This window comes from Lithobates pipiens, unplaced genomic scaffold (assembly GCF_037356315.1).
Source record: "Lithobates pipiens isolate NorthernLeopardFrog02 unplaced genomic scaffold, aLitPip1_a1.2 Scaffold_8, whole genome shotgun sequence".
Taxonomy (NCBI): domain Eukaryota; kingdom Metazoa; phylum Chordata; class Amphibia; order Anura; family Ranidae; genus Lithobates; species Lithobates pipiens.
In genome coordinates, this window is record NW_027507903.1 from 674,832,911 (window position 1) to 674,855,897 (window position 22,987).

Consider the following 22,987-nt stretch of genomic DNA (forward strand, 5'->3'; position numbering starts at 1 on the left):
AATTTAGTATCTGTATTCAACAGTGCTATAGGGCGGTAATTGGAACAAATAGATTTATCTTTGCCTGGTTTTGGAATAACTGTTATGTTCGCCAATAGTGATTCTTTTCTCAGAACCTCCTCCTCCCCCAATTTATTCCAAAATTTTCTTAATTCTGGGACCAGTTGCTGTTTAAATTTCTTATAGTACCTGATGGTAAAACCATCCGGTCCCGGACTTTTCCCGTTCGGCGTTTCGTTTATCGCTTTGTAAACTTCGTCTGGCGTAATCGGCTCATCTAGCCTCTTAGCCATTTCTTCAGTTATTTTGGGTAAGTCTGTATCACTTAAATATTCTTGGATTTTAGTTTTCCTAATCCCCTTCTCTTTTTCTGTCTCGGTATTCCTAATTGAGTATAGAGCTCTATAGTATGTTTTAAAAGCGTTTGCTATCTCCGATGTTCTGAATTTCATTTCCCCATGTGCGTTTTTAATCTTTTCTATGTAATTTGAGGCTTTTTTTTCCCGTTCTAATCTTGCCAGGTGTTTCCCCGTCTTGTTTCCCCACATATATCTTTCTTTAGCTACATTTTTGTATACTTTTCTTGACTCTTGTTCCATCATGTCGTTTAGTTGTATGCGTTTTTGGGTGATCTCTTTATATATATTTTTGTCTAATTGTTTCTTATGCTTTTGTTCTAGCTCATGAAGTTCTTTTTTTAAATTATTGAATTTCATTTCACTTTCTTTTTTTTCCCCGGCACCTATGGAAATTAATTTCCCTCGGATTAGGGCTTTATGAGCCTCCCATAAAGTAGCTTTAGACACTTCTACTGTGTCATTGGTTTTAAAGTATTGTTCGATCTCTATTTTTATAGTGTTCTCTGTTTCCTCATTTTCTAATAGAGCCTCATTGAGTCTCCAAGTCCCTTTTCTGCACTCCATTTCATGCTCTCTAATTTTAACTATCACCGGTGCGTGGTCCGACAGAGTAATGGTTCCTATTTCTGCGTCTACCACGTTTTCCAAAAATTCATGGTCTACAAATATGTAATCCAGTCTCACGTACATGCCATGAACCGAGGAAAAATACGTATAATCTTTTTTTCCCAAATTACATATTCTCCATGTGTCCACTAGCTGTTGTGTGTATATTTTCCTTTTTAGGGTTCTGTGTTGTTTGATTTCCTGGGGAAAACCATGTGACGTGCTATCTATTTCGGGATCCATAGCAAAATTTAGATCACCAGCTAAGATCACTTGGCCCTGTTTATATTTCTCTAGTGTATTCAAAATCCCATTTAGATATTTTTTTGGGCCCTTATTGGGGCAGTAGATATTAGCTAATGTGTATCTTTTCTTTGATATGTTGCCATTTAGGATTAAAAACCTCCCCTCTGGGTCCACATTAATTCCTTCTACATTCCAATTAACGTTTTTCGAGATCCCAATAGCTACCCCCCTAGATCCCTTAATCAGGGAGTCTGCATAGTACCAAGTTGGGAATTTTGCTGTGTTTAACCTAGTGTTGGAATCTAGAGATAGATTCCTGCAAAAAAATAATATCCACAGAATATCCCTCCAACTCTTTGAGAATGTTATACCTTTTTTTAGGAGAATTCATTCCTCTAACGTTGTATGTTATTATCTTTATCTCCGGCATTAGACCAATCTAGGTACTTTCTTATTTCGTTTAGTGGATTCAAGCCAACAGATTTACCCTCCCATCGTTCCCACCCCCCTCCCTGCTCCCTCTTTTGGCATAAATATGACCTCATGGTCCAGGGCATTTTATCAGGAACCCCCTTTATCCATTTGTCCCATGGTCCAAGGGTGGAATTCTGTTTGGCGGTGTCGCAATCCATCTCACCTATTATTTGCAAGACGGTTAACCAACATGCCAGGTACATCTTGTCTCCCCCAAACCGACCCGTCCCCCCCACCGCCCAACTCTCTCCCCTCTACCCACCCCCTCCTAAAAAAGGGGGGGGGACGAGTGAGCGGGAGGGAGAGGGAGGAAACGACCCGGGGAAAAAAAACAAAAAAGGGCACAACACCCCTATCTTTATCTATCTTCACTTATCCTCTCTCCCTCTCCCATTACAGATGAGGGGGGGACCAGTTCCCCATTCGTCTCCTCCCCCCCTCCACCCCCTCCCCCACCTCTATGTCCCTGGTACTGGGATATCAAGTTTTTTTACAAAATTCTGTTATTTCTTCGATAAGTCTTCCTATTCGACCATTCTTTCTGCCTATTAGGCATACAGGGAAGCCCCAGTTATATTGTACCCCGTTCTCGATCAACACTGTTAGTAAAGGTTTTAGGGCTCTTCTTCTCCTTAGGGTTTCTTGAGATATTTCCTGGAATATCTGAATGTCCTTTCCTTCATATTCTATTGGTGCGCTTGCTCTTATGTTTCTCCATATTTGATATTTATCTTCTTCGTTTTGAAATTATATCCCGTGGCATATCTTGTGGCTGGTCCTTAGGTTTCCTTAATCAATGAACCCTTTCAATATTTATTGGGTTAGTTATATCTTTATTCATCAATGGATTGCAGATCTTCTTTATTATATCTATAAGATCCTCTCTCTGTGATGAGTCCGGGACTCCACGTATTCTTAGATTTTTTCTTCTGTCTATTTTCTTGGTCTTCAACTTTATATGCTTGTTCTTGTTGTGCTTTTTTTAGATATACTATTTCTACTTCTAATTTCTTTATTATATTAGTATCTTTTTCCATTTTTTTTTCTATGTTTTCTACCCGCTCCAGTATGTGTCCAAGATTCTTGTGTAATCTTTCCATTTCCGATTTCATGGAGTTTTCCAGAGCTGCAAACATAGAGATTATTTCCTTTTTTATAGGCAAAGATTGGAGGTTTTCCTGTTGGGTCGGGTGAGTCTGTGTACCTTCTATTTCGCGCTCTGGTTCTACTATTTGGTCCATCTCCACCTCAGGCGGTATGTCTTGGTCCTGTAAAGAGTTGTTTTGCGCTTGTTGCCTTCTTTTTTCTTTGTCTTTCTTATCTCTTTCTTTTTCCTTTTTGTCTTTATTTTCAGCTTGTGCTTCAGCTTGTGAACTTCTTGTTTGTTGTTTTTTTTCAAGCTGTTGTTTCTCCATTACCCCCGTTTGCGTGACATATTATTCATTGCGCCAGGGCTGGTAACCAGGCTCCGCCGAGGCGATTTTGGGATGGCTCCTGTCTTCAGTGTCTTTCCTTTCATTTATCCAGGCACACCAACACACTCCAATTTATTTGTATAATTTTATTTTTTAATGATGACTGTTTAAGATATCTCTTTTCCTGGTTGTGCCCGACCATTAGGGGAAAATGGTGCTTACTGCGATAGACGTCAGTATACTAGAGCGATACAAAAAAAAGGCAAAAAAAAAAACATATTCAAGAAACCGCCTTATTCTTTGTTATGTGATACATTTACATTCCCATAGTTTCAATCCACTGTGGCAGCCTTAAAACCTACACAAGTTTTCTCTCCTTTTCTTCCTCCTTTCTCTCCCTTCCCTTACAGTCTTTATCCAAAAGGGAAAAAAATCATAGAGGCTTCTAATTATGGAGTAAGTAGATTTTTTCTTTTTCTCGCCTTTATTTCTATGTTATTATACTGCTGCTGATTCTGAGTGCTGCCGAGTGTTACTTGCAACCCCTGTAAGATTTATATAGTATAGATTTACTGTCCAGGTCTGATAGGAGGCAGCCTTATGGATTTACTTTAAACACACAAGCAATCAGTTCTCTTTTTTTTTTTCTTCCAGTTAATGTTTAAGAGATATATTTAAAAGATGGAACTTTTTTTTATTTTCCATGGGTCTCCCGTTAATCCCAGCGTAGCTATTTACGGTACTATCCTCAGCAACTAGTTCACATTCACCTTTTTACTATCCACACTTAGAAAAACTTCCACAATGCCATTTTTCAGGGGTTTAATAACTCATAATGTAAGTCCACATACCCTTTAGGCAGGCACTCTCTCTCCAGGCATCTCCCGCTGGGACTGCTGGAACACAAACGTCTCGTGGGGCTTTGGCGTCCTCCTCTGTCAGTATTGACATTCCATGGCCATTCTCTAAGTGCACCGTGTCTCCTTCAACAGCAGAGGGCGCCCGGCGCTGTCGTTTCTCCAGAGATCTCCGATCTCGCTCGGGATACCGTCCCTCTCCAGGAGTCACAGCCGGCGTCCTTCTCCAAGACTCTCACTCGCCTCGTCGGGCTCACTCTCGGACGAGAGAGCCCACGTCTGCACGGAGCGTCCGACTGCAGGCACTGCTACACGGTATGCGAAATGGGGGGGGAAAGAGCGGAGGGAGAGGAGCGCCTACAGCATATACGCGAAGCTAGAGCCTGGGTCAGTTAGGAACGAGCGGCGGCATCACTGCTGTAGAGGGAGACCTGATGCACACCTGACGTGCTAGGTGCAGACACACTCCAATACTAGACTCCTCCCCCTCATGGCCTCCCTGTGCTGCGAGGGCCGTCTTTAATATTGATTGGACCCGGGGCAAAAAAATTCTTGGCCCCCCCATGCAATTTCACTTTCCACCTGCTCTGAGACATACAATAAATAACAACTAGACTTAAAATCAGTTTACTGTATCAGATCAGGCAGAAATTGCGATTGGTTTTCAGAAGTTACAGCATATCATTGCTGCTTACTGACTGGTTGCTAGAGGTTACAGCACACATTATGGCTCACTGATTCATTGCTAGAGTTTACAGCACATCATCACCTCACTGTAGGGGAGCATGATATACATATGAATGCTGCCTTCATTTACATATCAATGCCGTCGGCCGCATCTATTTACTTACTAATGCTGCTGCTATTTACATATGAATGCCGGTTATTTACATGTAAACACAGGGTCTACAGTTGAGTTACTTGTATACAATAGGGCAGAGCTGGGCAGCATTAGTACCAGATATCGGGACACAGCACAGGACTAAAACTTCAAGGGACAAGGGAATTTAAACTGGGATAGTTGGCAAATATGAGGCAGCTGCTTTGGGCCCCCAACAATGACAGGGCCCAGGGCAGCTGCCCCTTTTGCCCTGCCTTAAAGACGGCCCTGTACAGGTTCCTGCCCATTCTCTGGATTCAGTTAGGATATCCTCACACTTACTTACCTGACCTTCTGAATCCTGTGTAGGAATGGAGATAGAAGTTTCTGGCACTCTGGACCCACAGTGAGAGATACAAAATATAAAGACCGAAAACGTTCTCTCTTCAAAGTCTTCAAGCAATAGATCAGCTGCTTAGAATAATTCTTCATCCACAAGTGATCAGTATATGAGCCCCAGAGCTCCAAATCTGTACAATCAGACATGACTCTCCTAATGAAGTCCTTATCCTGAGTCTCATACAGACAGAAGATGGTCTGAGTACGGAAAGTCTGATCATTGCCCTTGATGGCCCATTCTATCATTGCAGGTTTGGCTCGGAGTGAGATGGTGATTCCTGTGATCTCTGAGAATGTCTTCACCTGACTTTCATTTAAGAGACCAAACAGGAATTGTACAAATAATGCTAAATGTGAGTAAACTGAACAGAAGAAACGGAGTGATTTCCCTTTACAGATCTCCAGGAGGAAAGTACCTTCCATAGACCCAGACCCATCATCCAATACATAATAGAGAGCAGCAAGGAACTCCTGTACACTCAGGTGGATGAAGCTGTAGCAGGTCTGGCTGCGGACGTCCCAATGAAAGATGTTCTTATTCAGAAATACAGACTCCACCTCATCCAGAGAAAGTCCATGTCTCTCTAGATCTTTCTTCGCAAATAAGATTTGTTGCTTCCAAACTCCCTGATTGGCCAGAGCACACAGCTTCTTAAGACAGGTTTGTTTCCGGTGTACAGACTGCTCCTTCTTGCTGTGATGGGTTAGTAAAACCTCCAGGTAGAGAAGGTAAATTGAAGTCGTTGTATGACACTGAATTACATCCAAATCTTTTCTTATTTCTTGTTTCATTACAGTGCAGACAATCCAGCATGTGATGGGGACGGCACACATGGTGTACACAACGACATTGTCCTTTATTATACTGAGAACCTTGTCTGCATCTTCTTTATTTCCAAAGAATTTATGGACAAATTCTTCCCGATCGTCCCTTGTAAATCCCTGGATTTCCACATTGCGATAATCATTGATGAATGTGTTAAGTTTCTCCATGGCCAGAGACCTTGTGGTGATGATCAGAGAAGATTCTGGGAGAACCTGTCCCCTGAGCAAGCTTTGGAGAATTATTTCTTTGTGGGTTTCCATAGAAATGTCAAGACAACCCTCAGATTTCTCCTCCAGAGTCCACCTCAGTTCATCAAACCCATCAACTATGGTGAGAAGTTTTCTCTGACTTCCAGGATCCTTCAGAACATACACCAGGTCATCTGAACTCAGTCTGCAGGTTCTGGATAAAAGTCCCACAAGGCTTATGTTTTCAGGGATGGTGTTGATTTCTCTACAGCTCAGATAAAACACAAAATCAAACTGGTCTTGGTAGAGATCCCCAGAGGCCCAGTCCAGCATGATCTTCTTGGAGGTCATTGTTTTTCCAATCCCAGCAGGTCCTTGTAACACCACAATCTTAGGGATGAACTCATATTTATCAGGGTCAAAGAGGGCCTGGATTGTGATTGGGGATCTTTTCTCCATGATCTGTAGATGTCTTCTGCCTGAACGCCTTATTTCTTCTGCTTTTCCCTCTTTATGCTGGGGTCCGTTTATCATCAATAACTTGGTGAATCTTTCCTGTAGATGAACAGTCTCCCCCATACAGGAATTATATTCTTTAATCCTCTGGAATTTCTCTTTCTCTCTGTGTTCTTTACTGATGTCTTTATGAGAGAAAAGAGAATATTTTATTCCTCATACACACATGAAATAGTATTTATAAGACAGAGTTGGGAATATTGTATTCTAACCATAAACCCGAAGAATGGAACCCTGAAAGAAGGTATCCCATGAAATACAGGAGGACTATGAAAGCATCCAAACTATGGACACACCATCCAGACCAGAGGCATAAATAGAACCTACAGGGCTCCGGTGCAAGAAACCATGAAGGGTACCCCCTGACTGCTGGGGTCCTTTCCATCGGTCTCAGGCCCTTTCCTCTGGTCCCAGGTCCCCTCCCTACAAGGTTGGGGCTCTTCTCTCTGAGGCAGGAAAGAGTTGCCACCTTATCCCTTTAAACCCAAACACATAGTGATTACACAGGTTCTGTGGATGATTAAGGTTGTAATTAAACTCACTTGGTGCCTTACCTGCACTAAGGCTGGATTCACACCTTGCAGTTTTAGTGCTTTTTACATTTTGCAGATTTGCACTACAGAATGTGTTCCATAGGAAGCCATGTTAAATGGACTGTAGTGCAAATCTGCAAAATGCAAAAAGCAAAAAAATTGCATAGATGTGAATCAGGCCTCAATTAGTCTCAGAACCTGTGTAATTCATATATGTTTGGGTTTAAAGGGATGAGATGGCAACCCTAAGGCAGGGGCCCTTTCTGCTTATTCCTGTTGTGGGGCCCTTTAGGTTCAGAATGCTGTGACTTATTATGTGACTTTCAACACAAAGCCGCATGACAAGTCAAAACACATTCATTTCAATGGGCGCTGTCCTAATAAATGTGACTAAAGTCACCGCAACAAAGAAAAAGGCAATACTTTTCTAGGGTGCTGGTGTGATTTGAGTGGCATAGACTGCAATGTCAAATCACAAAATTGCAACTTGGGATCACAACAGTCTGAACTGAGCCCATGTTCTGCAGTGGGCCCCCTTCCTGCCATCTTGGGCCCCCTACAGTGGCAGAACACCAGGGCCTGGTCTAAAGTGCAATCTTTGCGACCCTGGCAGTTCTACCACTGATCTGGACTACAATAAAAACAAAATGTTTATCCAGAAGAGATTTCATATGAAACGTGGATGTCCTACTAACCTGATAATGTTTTGCCATGTGTCCTCTTCTTCAGTTTGGCTGGAAATAAGATTAGGGAAGTGATTAGTCCCGACAAACCTCTGAAATGTATAAAATAATAACTAAGAGAGTTATTAGTGTAGCAGATCCTCCCAGACACCATCATCCCACCAACCCTCTGTAGATTGGAGTCTCTCCTCCTCCAGGTGATGGGGAGAGTCTTTGTCTGCCTGGTAACATCTCAGCACATTGCAGTGACATGTGACCATGGTGGGGGGACCAGAAAAGCCCCCAATTCTCTATGCAGGGATTACAGACACACACCTAGAATCTGGAGCCTTGACTCCTCTTTCTGATGGAGGTTCAAGTGGATGCATGGGGCACAAGGCTCAGAACCCCAAGCAACAATCATGAGGGTCTTCTAGGAATACAGCTATAAATATGGAGGGTCTGTATAACAGACAAGTGGCTGTGATTGAATTGCTTTGCTCGGCATGCTGAGTGATGTCATTGTGTTATGGTGACTGACTGCCGGCATCCTGGAGAAGTGTTACTCTGCTTCCCTTTTTTTTTTTTTTTCTTCTAAAGTAATTTTTATTGAATATTTCTCAAAACAAAACATAACAATACAGAGAGTGCATGAAAATTTAGACAAGAAGAGCGGATGCAACCGCTGCGTGTAATACAGAGATGGTTAACAGCACACTTATAACAACTTATTTGCCTATCGAGCAAAATAGGAATCACAGGGGTAAACAGTTCACCAAACAACTCTCTATGTCCCTAAGTTAGCAAGAAGGCAATGATATTTGTACAAATAATGTTGGATAGATATCTTATGGTCGAGTAGCTCGTAAGGCCATGGTGTGAGTATTGATTCGACACATTATGTGTAAATAGGAACGAAGGGCCTCCAGTAAGAGGGGTAGTATCCAACCACGGCGGTTAGGTTGTTAGAGGTATGAGGTACGACTAGTATAAGTACAATTGAATAAATAAAAATAAAAAAAAAACAAGGCGGGGAGATACAGAGGAAAGAATGGTATCCCAGCCTGATGAGTTAAGGAAGCACTGACCGATATTCAGTGGAGTTGCGGAAGTGTAACCAACATGACCAAGTGTTAGTGTATTTAGAGGGGTTATCTTTCGATTGGTGGATTAGTTCCTCCATTTCACCTGTTTTTTTTATTCTACGGAACCAGTCCCGTATCGACGGTGGATCTGCAGGTTTCCATTTGGCAGGTATGCATAAGTTGCCTGCCATTAGTAGGTGCATGGTTAGAGATCCAGAGTAGGATCGTTTGGATCGTGTTGAGGCGTGAAGCAATAGTTGCACAGGGGTATAGTCTAGTGGGAAGGTGGTAATCGCCTGAGTAAGGCGATGCACCTCCTTCCAGAAACTTTGAATAGCGGGGCAAGACCACCAGATATGTTCAAGAGTACCTAGGTCAGTTTGGCATCTCCAGCATAAAGGAGAGGCGGACGGGAATGTACGTTGCAATATGGATGGTGTTTTGTACCATCTAGATAGTAACTTGTACATGTTTTCTTGGGCACTCACATTCAATGAGCCCTTGTGAGCGATAGCGTAGATTTTTTTCCCAGTCTTCGTCCGTTAAGTCAGCGTGTAGGTTTTTTTGCCACTTCTTATTGGTCCAGTGGTCGAATTTAGGAGGGTGAGGGAAAAGCAAGTTGTACGAAAATGAGATTAAGTGTCTTTGTGGTTCATTACGAGTGCATATGTCTTCATAAGGGGTCAGATTTCTAGACCTTTCTACTTTGTGGGTTGTAGTCGTGAGGAAATGTCTGATTTGGTTGTATGTCCACACGGAGAGCTGGTCAGTTTTTAGTTTTTTTGTAAGATCTCGGTAGGACAGGAGTTGGTTATTTTCATAAAAGTGTTTGGTCAGGACTGAAGAATGCGGCCAGAATATGGTTAAAAACGAAGAGCTCATGCCAGGGGGGAAATCAGGATTAAATTTAACTGGTGTCATAGGTCCCAAAGGCGTAGAGATACGGTATTGAGTGCAAGCATGATGAAACGCTGCAAATGTTGGAGCAATTATCAGATGGGAGGAGTAGACTGGAGGGACAAATTTAGGGTGTAGCCAAGGGGTTTGGGCTAGGGGGATCTGGGCGAGCGACTTCTCAAGTTGGACCCAGTCTTTTGTATGGTGGTGGACATTCCAGTCGATGATCTTAGTTAAGTGGCATGCTAGGTAGTACTTGTGTATGTTGGGTAAGCCTATATCTCCATGCAATTTCGGGGGTGTGAGACGCTCAAGACTCAACCTGGGTTGAAGTGCGTTCCAAATAAAACTTGTGAATAGTCTGCGGATGGAAACGAAAAAGGCCTTTGGGAGTTTAATCGGGAGTGTCTGTAGTAGATATAGAATTCTAGGCAGTGCGTTCATTTTTATGATGGCTGCTCTGCCAAACCAGGAGAAGATTCCCCTAGACCACTTCGTTATATCAGTTGTCAAGGTTTGTAAGAGTGTCAAAAAGTTGAGGGAGTATAGGTCAGTCAGTGATTTTGGTAGTTGTATTCCTAGATACGTCAAGCTCTTTGAACTCCATCGAAAAGGGAAATTAGATTAGACTGGGAGCGCTGCTCTTCAGGCAGAGATATGTTTAGCGCCGTCGACTTCGAAAAATTAATTTGGAGGTTAGATATAGATTTGAAATAGTCTAATGTTTTCAACAGGTTAGGAATAGATGTCAGAGGTTTCATTAGGAACAGAAGAATATCGTCCGCAAAGGCAGCAATCTTGAAGGCGCGGCCTCTGACATCTATCCCTTTTATGTCTGGGTTGGCTCTTATTTGTCATAGAAGTGGTTCAAGTGAGAGTACAAAAATTAACGGGGAAAGTGGGCATCCCTGGCATGTGCTGTTTGTGATGGAGAAGGCATCCGACAGGTGGCCATTGACACGCACCCTAGCTGTGGGACCTGAATAGAGCGCATGAATGAAGTTTAGCATTCTGTCCGGTAAGCCGATAGCTTTTAACATGGCGTCCATGTAGTCCCATGCCACCCTGTCGAATGCATTCTTGGCGTCTAAAGATAGAAAAAATCCTTTTTGTTGTTGGGACGTGAGCCAGTGATGTATATTGAGAGCCTTAAGGGTGTTATCTCTCGCCTCCCTCCCCGGTATGAAACCCACCTGGTCGGGGTGGACGAGATCAGGGGGAGATCAGGGGGAGAAGTCTATTGGCTAGGATTTTTTGCATACCATTTAATGTCGACATTTAAGAGTGACATTTAAGAGTGATATAGGTCTGTAGTTATTTACTATTGTAGTGTCTTTACCTGGTTTCGGAATGACGGCTATATGGGCCGTCAATAATTCACGGGGGGGGGGGGTCGATACGGGATGCATAAGTGTTAAAAGAGGAGAGAAAATGTGGGGAAAAAAAAAAAAAAAAAGAAAATGTGGGAGCAATAAGTGTTCGTAAGTTTTATAATATCCAACTGTAAAGCCGTCGTGGCCCGGGCTCTTACCTGTCTGCATCGATTTAAGCGCTACCTTAGCTTCTTCAGTTGAGAGGGGAACATCAAGCTGTTGGAAAGATTCTTCGGAAATTGGGGATGGACTGATTTTGCCTAGGAAATCAGAGATAATCTTTTTCCTATTCCATTCCGACATAGTGCTATTAGCGGGCGGGTGAGATAGGTTGTATAGTTTGGAGTAGTAATTTACAAATTCATCGGCTATGTCAGGTGTCGAGTGTAATTTTCGTCCCGAAGGGTCATTAATGTAATGGATCGTATTACGTGCTTTCTTTGTTTGAAGTGCTCTCGCTAGCATTTTACTTGATTTATTGCCATATTCGTAATAAGTTTTTTTGGTGAGAATGTATTTGCGTTTCGTTTGTCTCCCTAGCAAGTCTAACATATCTTTCCTGGCCTGGGTTAGGGTGGCGAGAAGTGTTGTTGCTCTGGTGAGTTTGTGTGTGTTTTCTAATTGTTTGATTTTGGAAGCCAAATCTAGGAATTGTTGTTTGGATTCCTTTTTCTTTCTAGCGGCCGCTGCAATGAGAAGACCCCATACTACACATTTGTGTGCTTCCCAATTTATAAAAGGAGAAGTATCTATGGCTTTATTGTCTACAAAGAACTGTGAGATACCTTGTTCAATTTCTGTTGCTACAGCAGGATCTGTGAGAAGGGAATGGTCTAATTTCCATGAGTGTGATCTTGATTGATTTGATGGGAAGGAGAGCGTAATCGATAGGGGGGTGTGGTCCGAGATAAACATTGGGTCAATGGATGCTTTTGTAAGGGCGGGCAGAGCATGCTGTGATAAAAAGAGAAAATCAATTCTGGAGTATTTGTTATGTGGAGTCGAATAGAAGGTGTAATCTTTCGTATCTGGATTAAGGGTACGCCAAGCGTCATGTAAAAGGAGGATTTGTAGTTGAGATTTTATTGCTTTCAGGGCAGCGTACGTGAGTGACGAGGTGCCAGAGGATGTATCGAGTAGCGGGTCTAGGGGAACATTAAAGTCGCCCCCTAGCAAAAGTATTCCTTCCTGGAAGACGGTTAGTTTGTGGACAATATCCCTGATGAATGCTACTTGATGGGTGTTTGACGCATATATATTTGCAAGCGTTATTGTCTTGTTTTGGTACGTGCCTTTAAGAAATAAAAATCTGCCATTGTCATCGACCATAGTGTCAGTGAGCAGGAAGGGAAGGTGTTTCGCAAGAAGAATGGAGACACCTTTGGTCTTCGCATTGGGCGTTGTAGAGTGATAAGCGGTGGGATAGTGACGACTATACAATTTCGGAATCGATGTGGTGCGGAAATGGGTTTCTTGGAGAAAAATAATGTCTGCTTTGTGTTTGTGCATGGAAAGGAGGAGTTGCGATCTCTTTTCTGGGATGTTGAGCCCCTTTGCGTTCAGGGAAATGAGCTTGAGATGGTCAAGGTTAGTTATGTTTGCCTTATTAGTCATGTTGGTTTTATTAATTGTGGTACCTGGTGAATCAGAAAAATAGGTATAATAATAATAAAAAAAAAAAAAAAAGAGGGAGGGGAAGGGGGGAAGGAGTACAAATAAACGGAGGTGAAAGCAAGTGTTGAGGCACTTACTTGTAAGAGGCTAAGGGTTGGGTTGGGTGAGGAAAGGGTTACCCGGCAACAGGTGAGTGCCTGCTCACCTGTTCACTTAAGGTATGAGGAAGCCGGGAGTAGATAGGGACCTGTAGATCAAGCTCCGTATGTTGAGATACAGAGTAGAACTCCAAGTCACTGAGGGGGAGGTGATTGCCTAGGAGAACGATCACGTAAGGGTGAGTCCCTCACACCCATAGCCTATTTTAAGAGACATGCTCTGGACGAGGGAGAATTGATACAATAGTATGTGTCCAGGATGATCTTGTGCAATATCAAAAAGGTTAGAGGAGCCATTCCTTGTATACCCTAACCGGATTTTTGGAATGTCTGGGCAGAGACTAAGTGTTCCTGTTTACATCATTAAAAATCAAGCAAGACAGTCCTGGAAAAACAATTGAGATCTAGGTTGTGGTGTAGATATTTAGAAGCGGAGGGCAGTCTAGTGATCTGTATGATTTCAAATGTTGATATGTATTAGTCAGGACCGATTAGCAAAACAAGAACAATCATAACATTCCGTATACTGGAGGCAGTCTATTCTGGCAAATCGCTTGAGTCCTTTTGGGGTGCAGTAAGTTAGTGAGGGATCTGAACATACGTAAAATGGAAGGCCATTAAAAAAGCCTAGGTAATAAAACTCTTTTGGTAATGTTAATATAACTCCATATGAAACAATCTCGATTCGAATGAGAGGACTCGACCGACACGCCAGCACGTTACGCCACCACTAAGCTATCACTAACATTTTGGCTTATCAATGGATCATGCATTAGCTTTCAGGGTCCTGGCGTATAAGATAACAAAAAAAAAAACAAAAAAAAAAAAACTAACTGCTCTACTGGAAAGTCTTCTGATAGTCCATCTTAGGCATTGGTCTGTATGTGAAAACCGGTATCATGTCGGAAACGATAATCAATGCTTAGAGTATGCTCTGTCTCTTCTTAAATCAGAGATAACTTAGTGTCTCTTCTGATGCAGCCATAGAACCGACGACATGGGGTATGATGGAATCGGTTTCCCGCTAGTGATAGTTTCTTGACCATCAAAACCTTTCTTGAGGGGTGTAACAACAGTTTGCCCGATGACAGTTTGGTGAGGCGGAGTTCATGTCCGATTGGGAAACCAGTGCTGTTATGTGTAAGGCAGTTACGATACAAGCAAGAGATGAGATAAACTATCATTTGGATTCGGCGGGGGTTTGTCGTAGAACACGATACATCTGTTAATGACTCAGGGCTTACGACTGGTAAGTTACGAGATAAGTTATTACAGGTGCAGCGGAGGGACTTATAGCTAGTAGGTCAGCGGGTATGAGGCAAAGAGACGGTTTTCACTCGTAGCAGGGTGATTTCATTATAACACGTGTGTCGACAGACATAGAGGGAAGGGCACCTCAAATAGATAGTAGATGAGATTGACGGGCTTATACTTATGCTCGTTGATGCAGTCTGTCGCCATATCAGATCGATCGGCCAAAACTAAGGTAACAATAACAGTTAAACATGACTAAATGAAAGAAACATGTGGCTGCTACTTATCTGCTGTATTGCGGAATCCTCCGTTAGCGGTCACGGCGAGCCCTGTGGGAGGTCGGGGCGGCCGTGGGGCTGCGCAAATGTACCTGTTGGTGTTGTAGGGCCACTGCTTGCTGTGATCGTGGCTGATATGGTAAGCGTTGTCGTCTGAAGTGGGATTGTTGGGTCTCCATCTGGTCTTCAGTGTGGTGATTGAAGCGGGTATTCGGAATGACAAATTTTGCATACCAATTGGGAAGGGACACTAGAGGAATGTCCATGGCATAACAGAAGGCTTCTAGATCCTCGGGGACCCGAAGGAGTGCCGTTCTTCCCTGGTTAGAAGCTGAGAGACCGAACGGAAACCGCCAACGATAAGGTATCCCTTTGCTTTTCAGTATCTCCAACAAGGGGCGGAGGGCCCATCTGTTCCTTAGCGTGATAGCTGAGAGATCCTGGGAGATGGTGATGTGATGTTCGTTGAATTCTAGTCGTCTCTGCGTTCTGGCTTCTTTGAGAATTGCTTCCTTAAGTTGATAATCGCACAGACAGCACACTACATCTCGCGGTGGGTCTGTGTCTCGACCGCGAGGTCTGAGCGCTCTGTGTATTCTCTCCATTGATATGGTAGATTGGTTGGGCTTGTCTAGCAATTTGTTGAAGAGTGATGATATCACTGGTAGCAATTGGTTGGTATCCACGCTTTCGGGGAGTCCTCTCCCCCGAAGGTTGTGTCTTCTGCCCCTATTGTCCAAATCCTCGACATGTCTCTGGATGTCTCTGGATGTCTCTAAGTTGGGCAGTGTGCGTGTCAATGGAGCGATGCATCCGAGAGATCGTAGTTTGCTGAATGGCGGTCTTTTTCTCCACCTCATGGACTCTGCCCGCTATATTATGTATCTCATTCCTGAGATCCGTGATGGCAGCAAAGAGGGTGTCCTTAATGTCAGCCGCGACGGTGCGTAGGTCTAGTAGGCTCGGTTGTTGAAGAGCAGCTGGTGAGGGATCCGTCAGTGCGGGAGGAGAGGGGGTCGGTAACAAAATTATCCTGTCTTGTGAGGAGGCTGTGGAAGAGGCTGCCATGTTGGCCCTCTGTGCTCTGAAGAGATCGGAGATATTCTGTGTTCCTCGATTAAGATTTTCTCTGGGGGATCGCGATCTAGAGTGTGAGGTTCCTCTGGATGCCGTCCCCATCATCCGATGTATGAAAGCTTATTCGTCTCCTCGACTTTAGCTAAATAGAGGCTAGGGTGTGATGGAGCTCAGGAGTTATGCTGCCATCTTCTCTCACGGCAAGCCACGCCCCCCCTGCTTCCCTTTTACATTGTTCCTGAACTCTTTAGCCTTTTCCTTCATCTACAATTTTATACCCAAATCTATTTTATTCTGTAAACTCCCTCAGTAAAGATTGTTTAACCCCTTAGTGACTGAGGGGAAAACAAACGTTAATGCCTGAACACAATTTTACAACTGTGACCTGTGTATCCAAGAGGATTATACCGTATTCATTTCAGGACAAATTGAGCTTCTTTTGGTAACACTGGCACTAACACTATTAATTGTGGTTTGTACCCATAGTACGGCCTAAAAAACATTGCAGTCTTTTTGCTTTTTTTTATCCTACCTAAAAAAACTGACACTGATACTAATTTAGAAAATGTTTAACCACTTCCTCACGCTGATATACATCGGCGCTTTGAAAAGGGATATTATTCTTATGGCAGCAGCTACCATAACCCCGGTATCCTATTCTTCAGTGAGCGGTCTGGTTTTCAATAAAAGTGGTCTCTGTGGTGGATTCACTGCAAGATCACTTATCGACGGCGGGAGAGGGGCCCCCCTCCCGCCGCTCTCCGGTGCCCTCCACCGCTTACCAGAGCCGTTGATAGAGGCGGAGGCGATCACGTCCTCTCCCGTGTGTGGTATGGAGCTGAGGGAGGGGAAGATCCCCACCCGTCTCCATACTATTGCAGGGAGGAAACAACATCAAAACGTCACTTCTGCCCACAGCTCTTAGCCCTTGTACACACGGTCGGAGATTCCGATGGAATGTGTCCGATCGGACCGTTTTGTCGGATATTCCGACTGTGTGTGGTCTCCATCGGACTGTTTCCGTAGGAGTATCCGACGGACCAAGTTTTCCAACTTGTTGGTAAAATTTTCCGACAAAATGCTCCGATCGGACATACTCCGATCATGTGTAGAGAATTCCGATCGGACAAAGTGCCACGCATGCTCAGATCAAATTCCTACACCAAAGCTATTGGCTACTAGCCTGATCGTAGTCCCGTCGTAACTAAATAACGTCATCACATCGGATTTTCCATCAACTTTGTCCGACCGTGTGTATGCAACAGTTTCGGACAAAATCCGTCGGACAAAATCCGTCGGACAAAATCCGACGGATTTGGTTGTCAGAATGTTCGACCGTGTGTACAAGGGCTTAAAGAGATTTTTTTTATTGCATTTGTATTGCATTTTAGTGTAAATATGAGATCTGAGGTCTTTTTGACCCCAGATCTCATATTTAAGGGTCCTTTCACACAGGACGGATCCGTGATGATCTGCCCCTTGAACATCCTCTTGCTCAGCGGGGATCAGTGGGGATCGCTCTGTTGATCCTCGCTGAGCCGGTGGATGACAGGGCGGTCCCTGCATACTGTGCAGGGACCGCCCTGTCAGATCTCCGCTCTCCCCTATGGGGGGATCGGATGAACACAGACCGTCTGTCCATGTTCATCCGATCCGCTCTGCAGACTGATAGAAAAATAGGATTTTCCTCCGTCTGCAGAATCGGACCATAGCGGGGATGGATGATATTGGGTGTCAGTGGATGTTAATCCGCAGATACCTGCTATCCCATAGGGATGCCTGTATGTCCGTATTTCATGTGAAAACGGATGGATGAAATACGGACTTACTGTTCACACGTGTGAAACGGGCCTAAGAGGTCCTGTCATGCTTTTTTTTCTATTGCAAGTGATGTTTATATATCTTGTAATAGGAATAAAAGTGACAATTTTTTTTTTAAAGAACAGTGTAAAAATAAAAAGGTCAAATAAATAAGAAAAAATGTAAACGCACCCCGTCCCTCCGAGCTCGCGTGCAGAAGAGAACGGTGTTTAAACCACACATGTGAGGTATCGCCGCGATCAGCAGAGCGGGAGCAATAATTCTAGTCCTAGACCTTCTCTGTAACTCAAAACATGCAACCTGTAGAATTTTTTATACCTGTAATATGGATTGCACTAACTACCACCACAACTTATTAAATGTCAAATATCACTTTCATAGTGCCTTATAAAAACCAAAAGTGCCGTTCATAAATTAATACTCCTATAAGCTTCTCGCTACACCCTTAATAAAGGTATATATATTCCATATTGCTATACAGAGTGCAATTCATTATTGTAAACAAACCAAAAAAATAGAAGGAAAAAGAGAACAGAAAAAATGTATATAGACAGAAAAAGTAATTAATTCCAGTGCAAAATGAATGTCTTAAAGCGGGAGTCCGCCGGGACTCCGCGTTTTTTTTTTTTTTTTAAAAGCCAGCAGCTACAAATACTGCAGCTGCTGGCTTTTAAAATAGTGACACTTACCTGTCCAGCGCGCCCGCGATGTCGGCACCCGAAGCCGATCTCTAGATCGACACTCGAGTGCTGCCGCCGCCATCTTGGGTATGGGAATCAGGAAATGGAGCCTTTCGGCTTCATTTCCCGGTTCCCTACTGCGCATGCGCGAGCCGCGCTGCGCAATGAGGACGGTCCCCGCTGCCTCTGGGAGCTGTGTGTTTCCCAGCAGGCAGCGGGGCACTTGCTGAAGGGGGCGGGCGCTTGCGGAAAGGGGCGTAACGTACGCCCCTTTCCACAGAGAGCTAGCTCGGAAGTGGGTGCAGTTACCTGGATTATCCAGGTAACTGCACCCCCCTCCCCCCTGAAAGGTGCCAATTGTGGCGCCGGAGGGGGGGAGGAATCCGATAAGTGGAAGGTCCATTTTAGGGTGGACCTCCGCTTTAAGTGAGCGATAACTTCAGTGCCAATGAATTCCTCCTGTATAAAGTGCTTCTTTTATAAAGTGCTTCTTTGATCCACCAAATGAGTGACTTCACCACCACCTGCTGCAATAGCCATTCACCAGATAAATCTGTATATGTGCCTTTAGTTCATTTAGGATAACCACTCCGTTAAGGATTTCACCAACAGCCTTTCCAAGCAGTATGTAAGAGCCTCTTGCGCTAATTGTTTCTCATAAAGATATATAAATGGCCATCATAGTGTAGTAAATTAAAAAGAATGTAAAAGATAAAAAAGCAAAGTTTAAACTCACATGTGCCTGTGCCTATGTTGGCACCAAGCATGTCCAGCCGTGTACGTGGGGATGGTGTTCAGGTCTATCACCCTATCACTCCTATCCCCTCCAAATAGCGGCGTGCATCCCACAACCTCGGGGGGCGTTCCAAGCCTCCTTTTTCGTTATACCGGAAGTGAAGAAACTGAGTTCCCAGCAGCCTCTACGCATTTTGCAAATTGTCTTGCGTCATCAGGAAGCTGCCATATGCCTCCATCCTCCCTGTTATATATCCTACAATCCCGCCAAATATACTAATTACCAATTTAGCATCCATCCCAGGAAACCCCACTATATCGGAAGTTCCCCGCTGGAAGTCTACCGTTCGCCATCTTTGTTTCTATATTACACTATTGTATACCAGAAGTCCTCCACCGGAAGTCTTCCATCCGTCATCTTTATTCCTGTATTTTCCCTATTATATTATTCCCGTGCTACCGGAAATGATATGATCACCATTTTTGTTCCTGGCGCTTCCTGGAGTTTCCCCATGTATACCGCTGGATAGCTTTCACAATCTTTTAATTAATTAAAACCTATAAAATTAAAAACTTGCATCAATTTCCTAAGTACAACCAATTTACAATAACCAATTTAAAATAAATGTATTCTCTATTAAGAAAATAATAAACTAATATAAATAATTCTATATTTACTTTTCCTAGAATTAATCTCGAACATTCACATATCCATCTGTTCTCCCAAAAAAAAAAATTATAAAAAGAAAAAAAAGAAAATGAAATAAAAAAAAAAATGAATAAAAATGTAAATAAAAATAAATATAAAAAGAAAAATAAGAAAATATAAAAATAAAAATGAAAATAATAAAAATAAACATAAAAAAATATATAAAATAAAATTACAAATCCAAAAAATACAGCTCGAGAAATAGAGAACAGATGGGTAGGTCAATAGTCTTCTATGAAACAATTTATATCAAGTTCCACGTTAATTCCTAGAGGCCTCATTGTACTTAATTAAAAAATCCAATATGTTTCATTACGCGATACCTCTCTACGTAGGTTTAAATTCCTCCAATTTTGTTATATTTTATCAATTGCGTAAAATTTAAGGTGGCGTGGATCCCTATTGTTTGTGTCCCTAAAGTGCTTTGAGACACTGTGATATTTATATCCTTTTTTAATATTTCTCACATGTTCACTGATGCGTGTTGTTAAAGTTCTGGTAGTTCTACCCACGTACTGGAGCCCACAGCTGCACTCCAGCACGTAGGTAACATGTGTGCTGCCACATGTGATAAGTTTATCAATTGCGAACTCCTGTTTCGTAACATCTGACTGGAATTTTATAGTTTTTTTATTCCCATTAGTGACTATGCAAGGTTTGCATTTTCCGCACCTATAAAAAACCTTTATGGTCGAAAAACGCCATTTTTTTGGGTTTATCTGATACGTTTTTTACAAAAACATCCCTTACTCTTTTCACTCTCCTATAAATAAATTCTGGCTTTCGTGGAAGGATTTTGCTCAGATGTTGATCATTGCAAATTATGAGCCAGTTCTTTGCTATAATCCCTTCTAATGTTTTGTACTGACTGTTGAATCCTGTAATAAATGGTACCTTGTCCCCCATGGAAGGTCTATTTTTACTTTCTAATAGCTTGTCCCTATCAAGATGCCCAATTTTCTCTCTGATCTTCTCAAATTCCCTTCTTTTGTACCCCTTTTCCACAAACCTCTCTATAAATACCTCTGTATGTTCCTGGTAATCTACCATCAAATTACAGTTACATTTATTCCTGATAAATTGCCCTTTCGGGATTGCCCTCTTCCATTGAGGGTGATGACAGCTAGTGAACGGGATATATCCGTTCCTGTCAGTTTCTTTGAAATTAGTTCTAGTATTCAATTTGTTGCCATTTTTGAATATTTCAAGGTTCAAAAAGTTTATGGTTTCCTGATATGAATTTAATCCCATATTGGTTCTCACCTATATGTTGGATCAATTCATCTAATTCTTTCCGACTACCCTTCCAGACCACTATAATGTCATCTATAAATCTTCTATAGACAGCCATGTGTGGCCAACACTTTCTGAATATCTCCTCTGCCTCCCATTTATTCAGGAAAATGTTGGCCACACTAGGGGCATATTTGTTCCCCATTCCCACCCCCCTGATTTGTCTATAAAATTTGTGATTATGCCAGAAAAAATTACTGCCCATGGCCATTCTTAATCCCTCCAGAATAAACCTTCTCTACTTTAGTCTTAAATCAGAGAAGTGTTTTAGGGCCCATGCCACTGCAGCCAAGGCATCAGTTTGCCTGATATTGGTGTATAACAACTCCACGTCGATAGTTACCAACAACGTGGAGTCGTCAACCCCAACAGATCTCAGCAATTGAATGATGTCCTTGCTGTCCTTGATAAAGGCTTGTCCCTTTCCTGCCAGAGGTTGCAAAAACACATATAGGTATTCTCCTAGCCTAGAATGTACTGACCCTATGCCGCTAATTATGGGCCTACTTGGTGCTTTTGTTTTATGTTTATGGACTTTCGGTACCTGGTAAATAACCAGTATTTTTGGTGCATCGGACAATAAATATCGACCCTCTTTTTTGTTTAATATTTTATCTGCAATCCCCTTGTTTTAGAAATTCTTTTAGTTTGGATCTAAATTCCTTATTGGGATTCTTCTTCGCTTGAGATCCGCGCTATAGCCGAATGACGGCTACAGCGTGGACCTGCTTTGCCGGGACTACGTCTATTGACGTCGTCCCGTGCACGAGCGGCCTGCGCGCCCCCTGAGGGGCACGCGCGGTGCGCTCTGTGATCAGCGAGTCTTTGAGACTCGCCTGATCACGGATCGGAGCAAGGGGTCGATCCCGACCCCTTACCACGTGATCAGCTGTCAGCCAATGACAGCTGATCATGTGATCACAACAGAGCCGGTAATCGGCAGTTGTTCCTCCTCGCGCTGTCAAGCCGACCACCGTCGGCCGTGAGAGGGACTTCAGTCCCGATCACGGCCAAGTCATCAGTGCCCACCTGCCCCCTGCCAGTGCAACCTACTTACAGTAAAAGTGCCGCCCATAGTGCCACCCATTAGTGCCCATAGTGCCACCCATCAGTGCCCACAGTGCCACCTATCAGTGCCCACAATCTTCCTCAACAACAGTGCTGCACCTCATATGCCACATATCCGTGCCCATCAGTGTCATCTACCAGTGCCCATCAGTGCCGCCCATCAATGACCAGCAGTGCCACCTATCAGAGCCACCTATCAGTGCCACCTATCAGTACCCATCAGTCCCATCTATCAGTTGTACCCATCCGTGCCCATCCATGCCACCCATCCGTGCCACCCATCTTATCTGTGCCCATCTTTGCCCATCAGTGCCGCCTTATCTGTGTCCATCAGTGCCGCCTTATCTTTGTCCATTAGTGCTGCCTTATCTGTGCCTATCAGTGCCGCCTTATCTGTGCCTATCGGTGCCACCTTAACCGTGCCTATCGGTGCCACCTTAACCGTGCCTATCGGTGCCACCTTGACCGTGCCTATCAGTGCCCACCAGTGCCGCCTCATCAGCGCATTTCAATGAAGGAGAAAAATGACCTGTTTGCAAAATTTTATAACAAACTATTAAACATGATTTTTTATTTTATTTTTTATTTTGCATCTTTTTTTGTTTGTTTAGCAAAAAATAAAACTCCGAGCTGTAATTAAATACCACCAAAAGAAAGCTCTATTTGTGGGGAAAAAATGATAAAAATGTCATTTGGGTACAGTGTTGCATGACTGCGCAATTGTCATTCAAAGTGCATCAGCGCTGAAAGCTGAAAATTGGTCTAGGCAGGAGGGGGGTTTAAGTGCCCAGTAAGCAAGTGGTTAATACTTGGTATGTTGTGTTATCCCTCACCAATCTTTCTAATTCTGCTCCACAATTCTCTTTGGTTAGAACTACCAATCCCCACCCCTTTATCTGCAGGTCTTATCACTATATTTTTTTGTTTTTTCCAATTTCTTAATGCCTTGCCATACCCTATCAATCTTCTTTGGTTTCTCTGGTATTATAGTTTTTATCTCCTTCTCCACCATTTTTTAAAAAAACCTCAATCTGCTGGTTACAG

The 22,987-nt window shown here is 43.1% G+C and overlaps 1 protein-coding gene across 2 annotated transcripts in view; it reads right to left on the reverse strand.

Annotated features, from left to right (window-relative positions):
• The window catches only part of LOC143961988 (NACHT, LRR and PYD domains-containing protein 3-like), a 174,766-nt gene that overhangs the window by 77,881 nt on the left and 73,898 nt on the right, over positions 1 to 22,987 (reverse strand). The window contains exons 4-5 of one of the 2 annotated variants that reach the window (XM_077471331.1): positions 7,935 to 7,973; positions 5,124 to 6,831 (exon numbers count right to left, since the gene is read on the reverse strand). In XM_077471331.1, coding sequence (XP_077327457.1) covers positions 5,124 to 6,831; positions 7,935 to 7,973 — 1,747 coding nt within the window. The remainder of the gene's footprint in view (positions 1 to 5,123; positions 6,832 to 7,934; positions 7,974 to 22,987) is intronic. The other variant, XM_077471332.1, reaches the window with a different exon arrangement.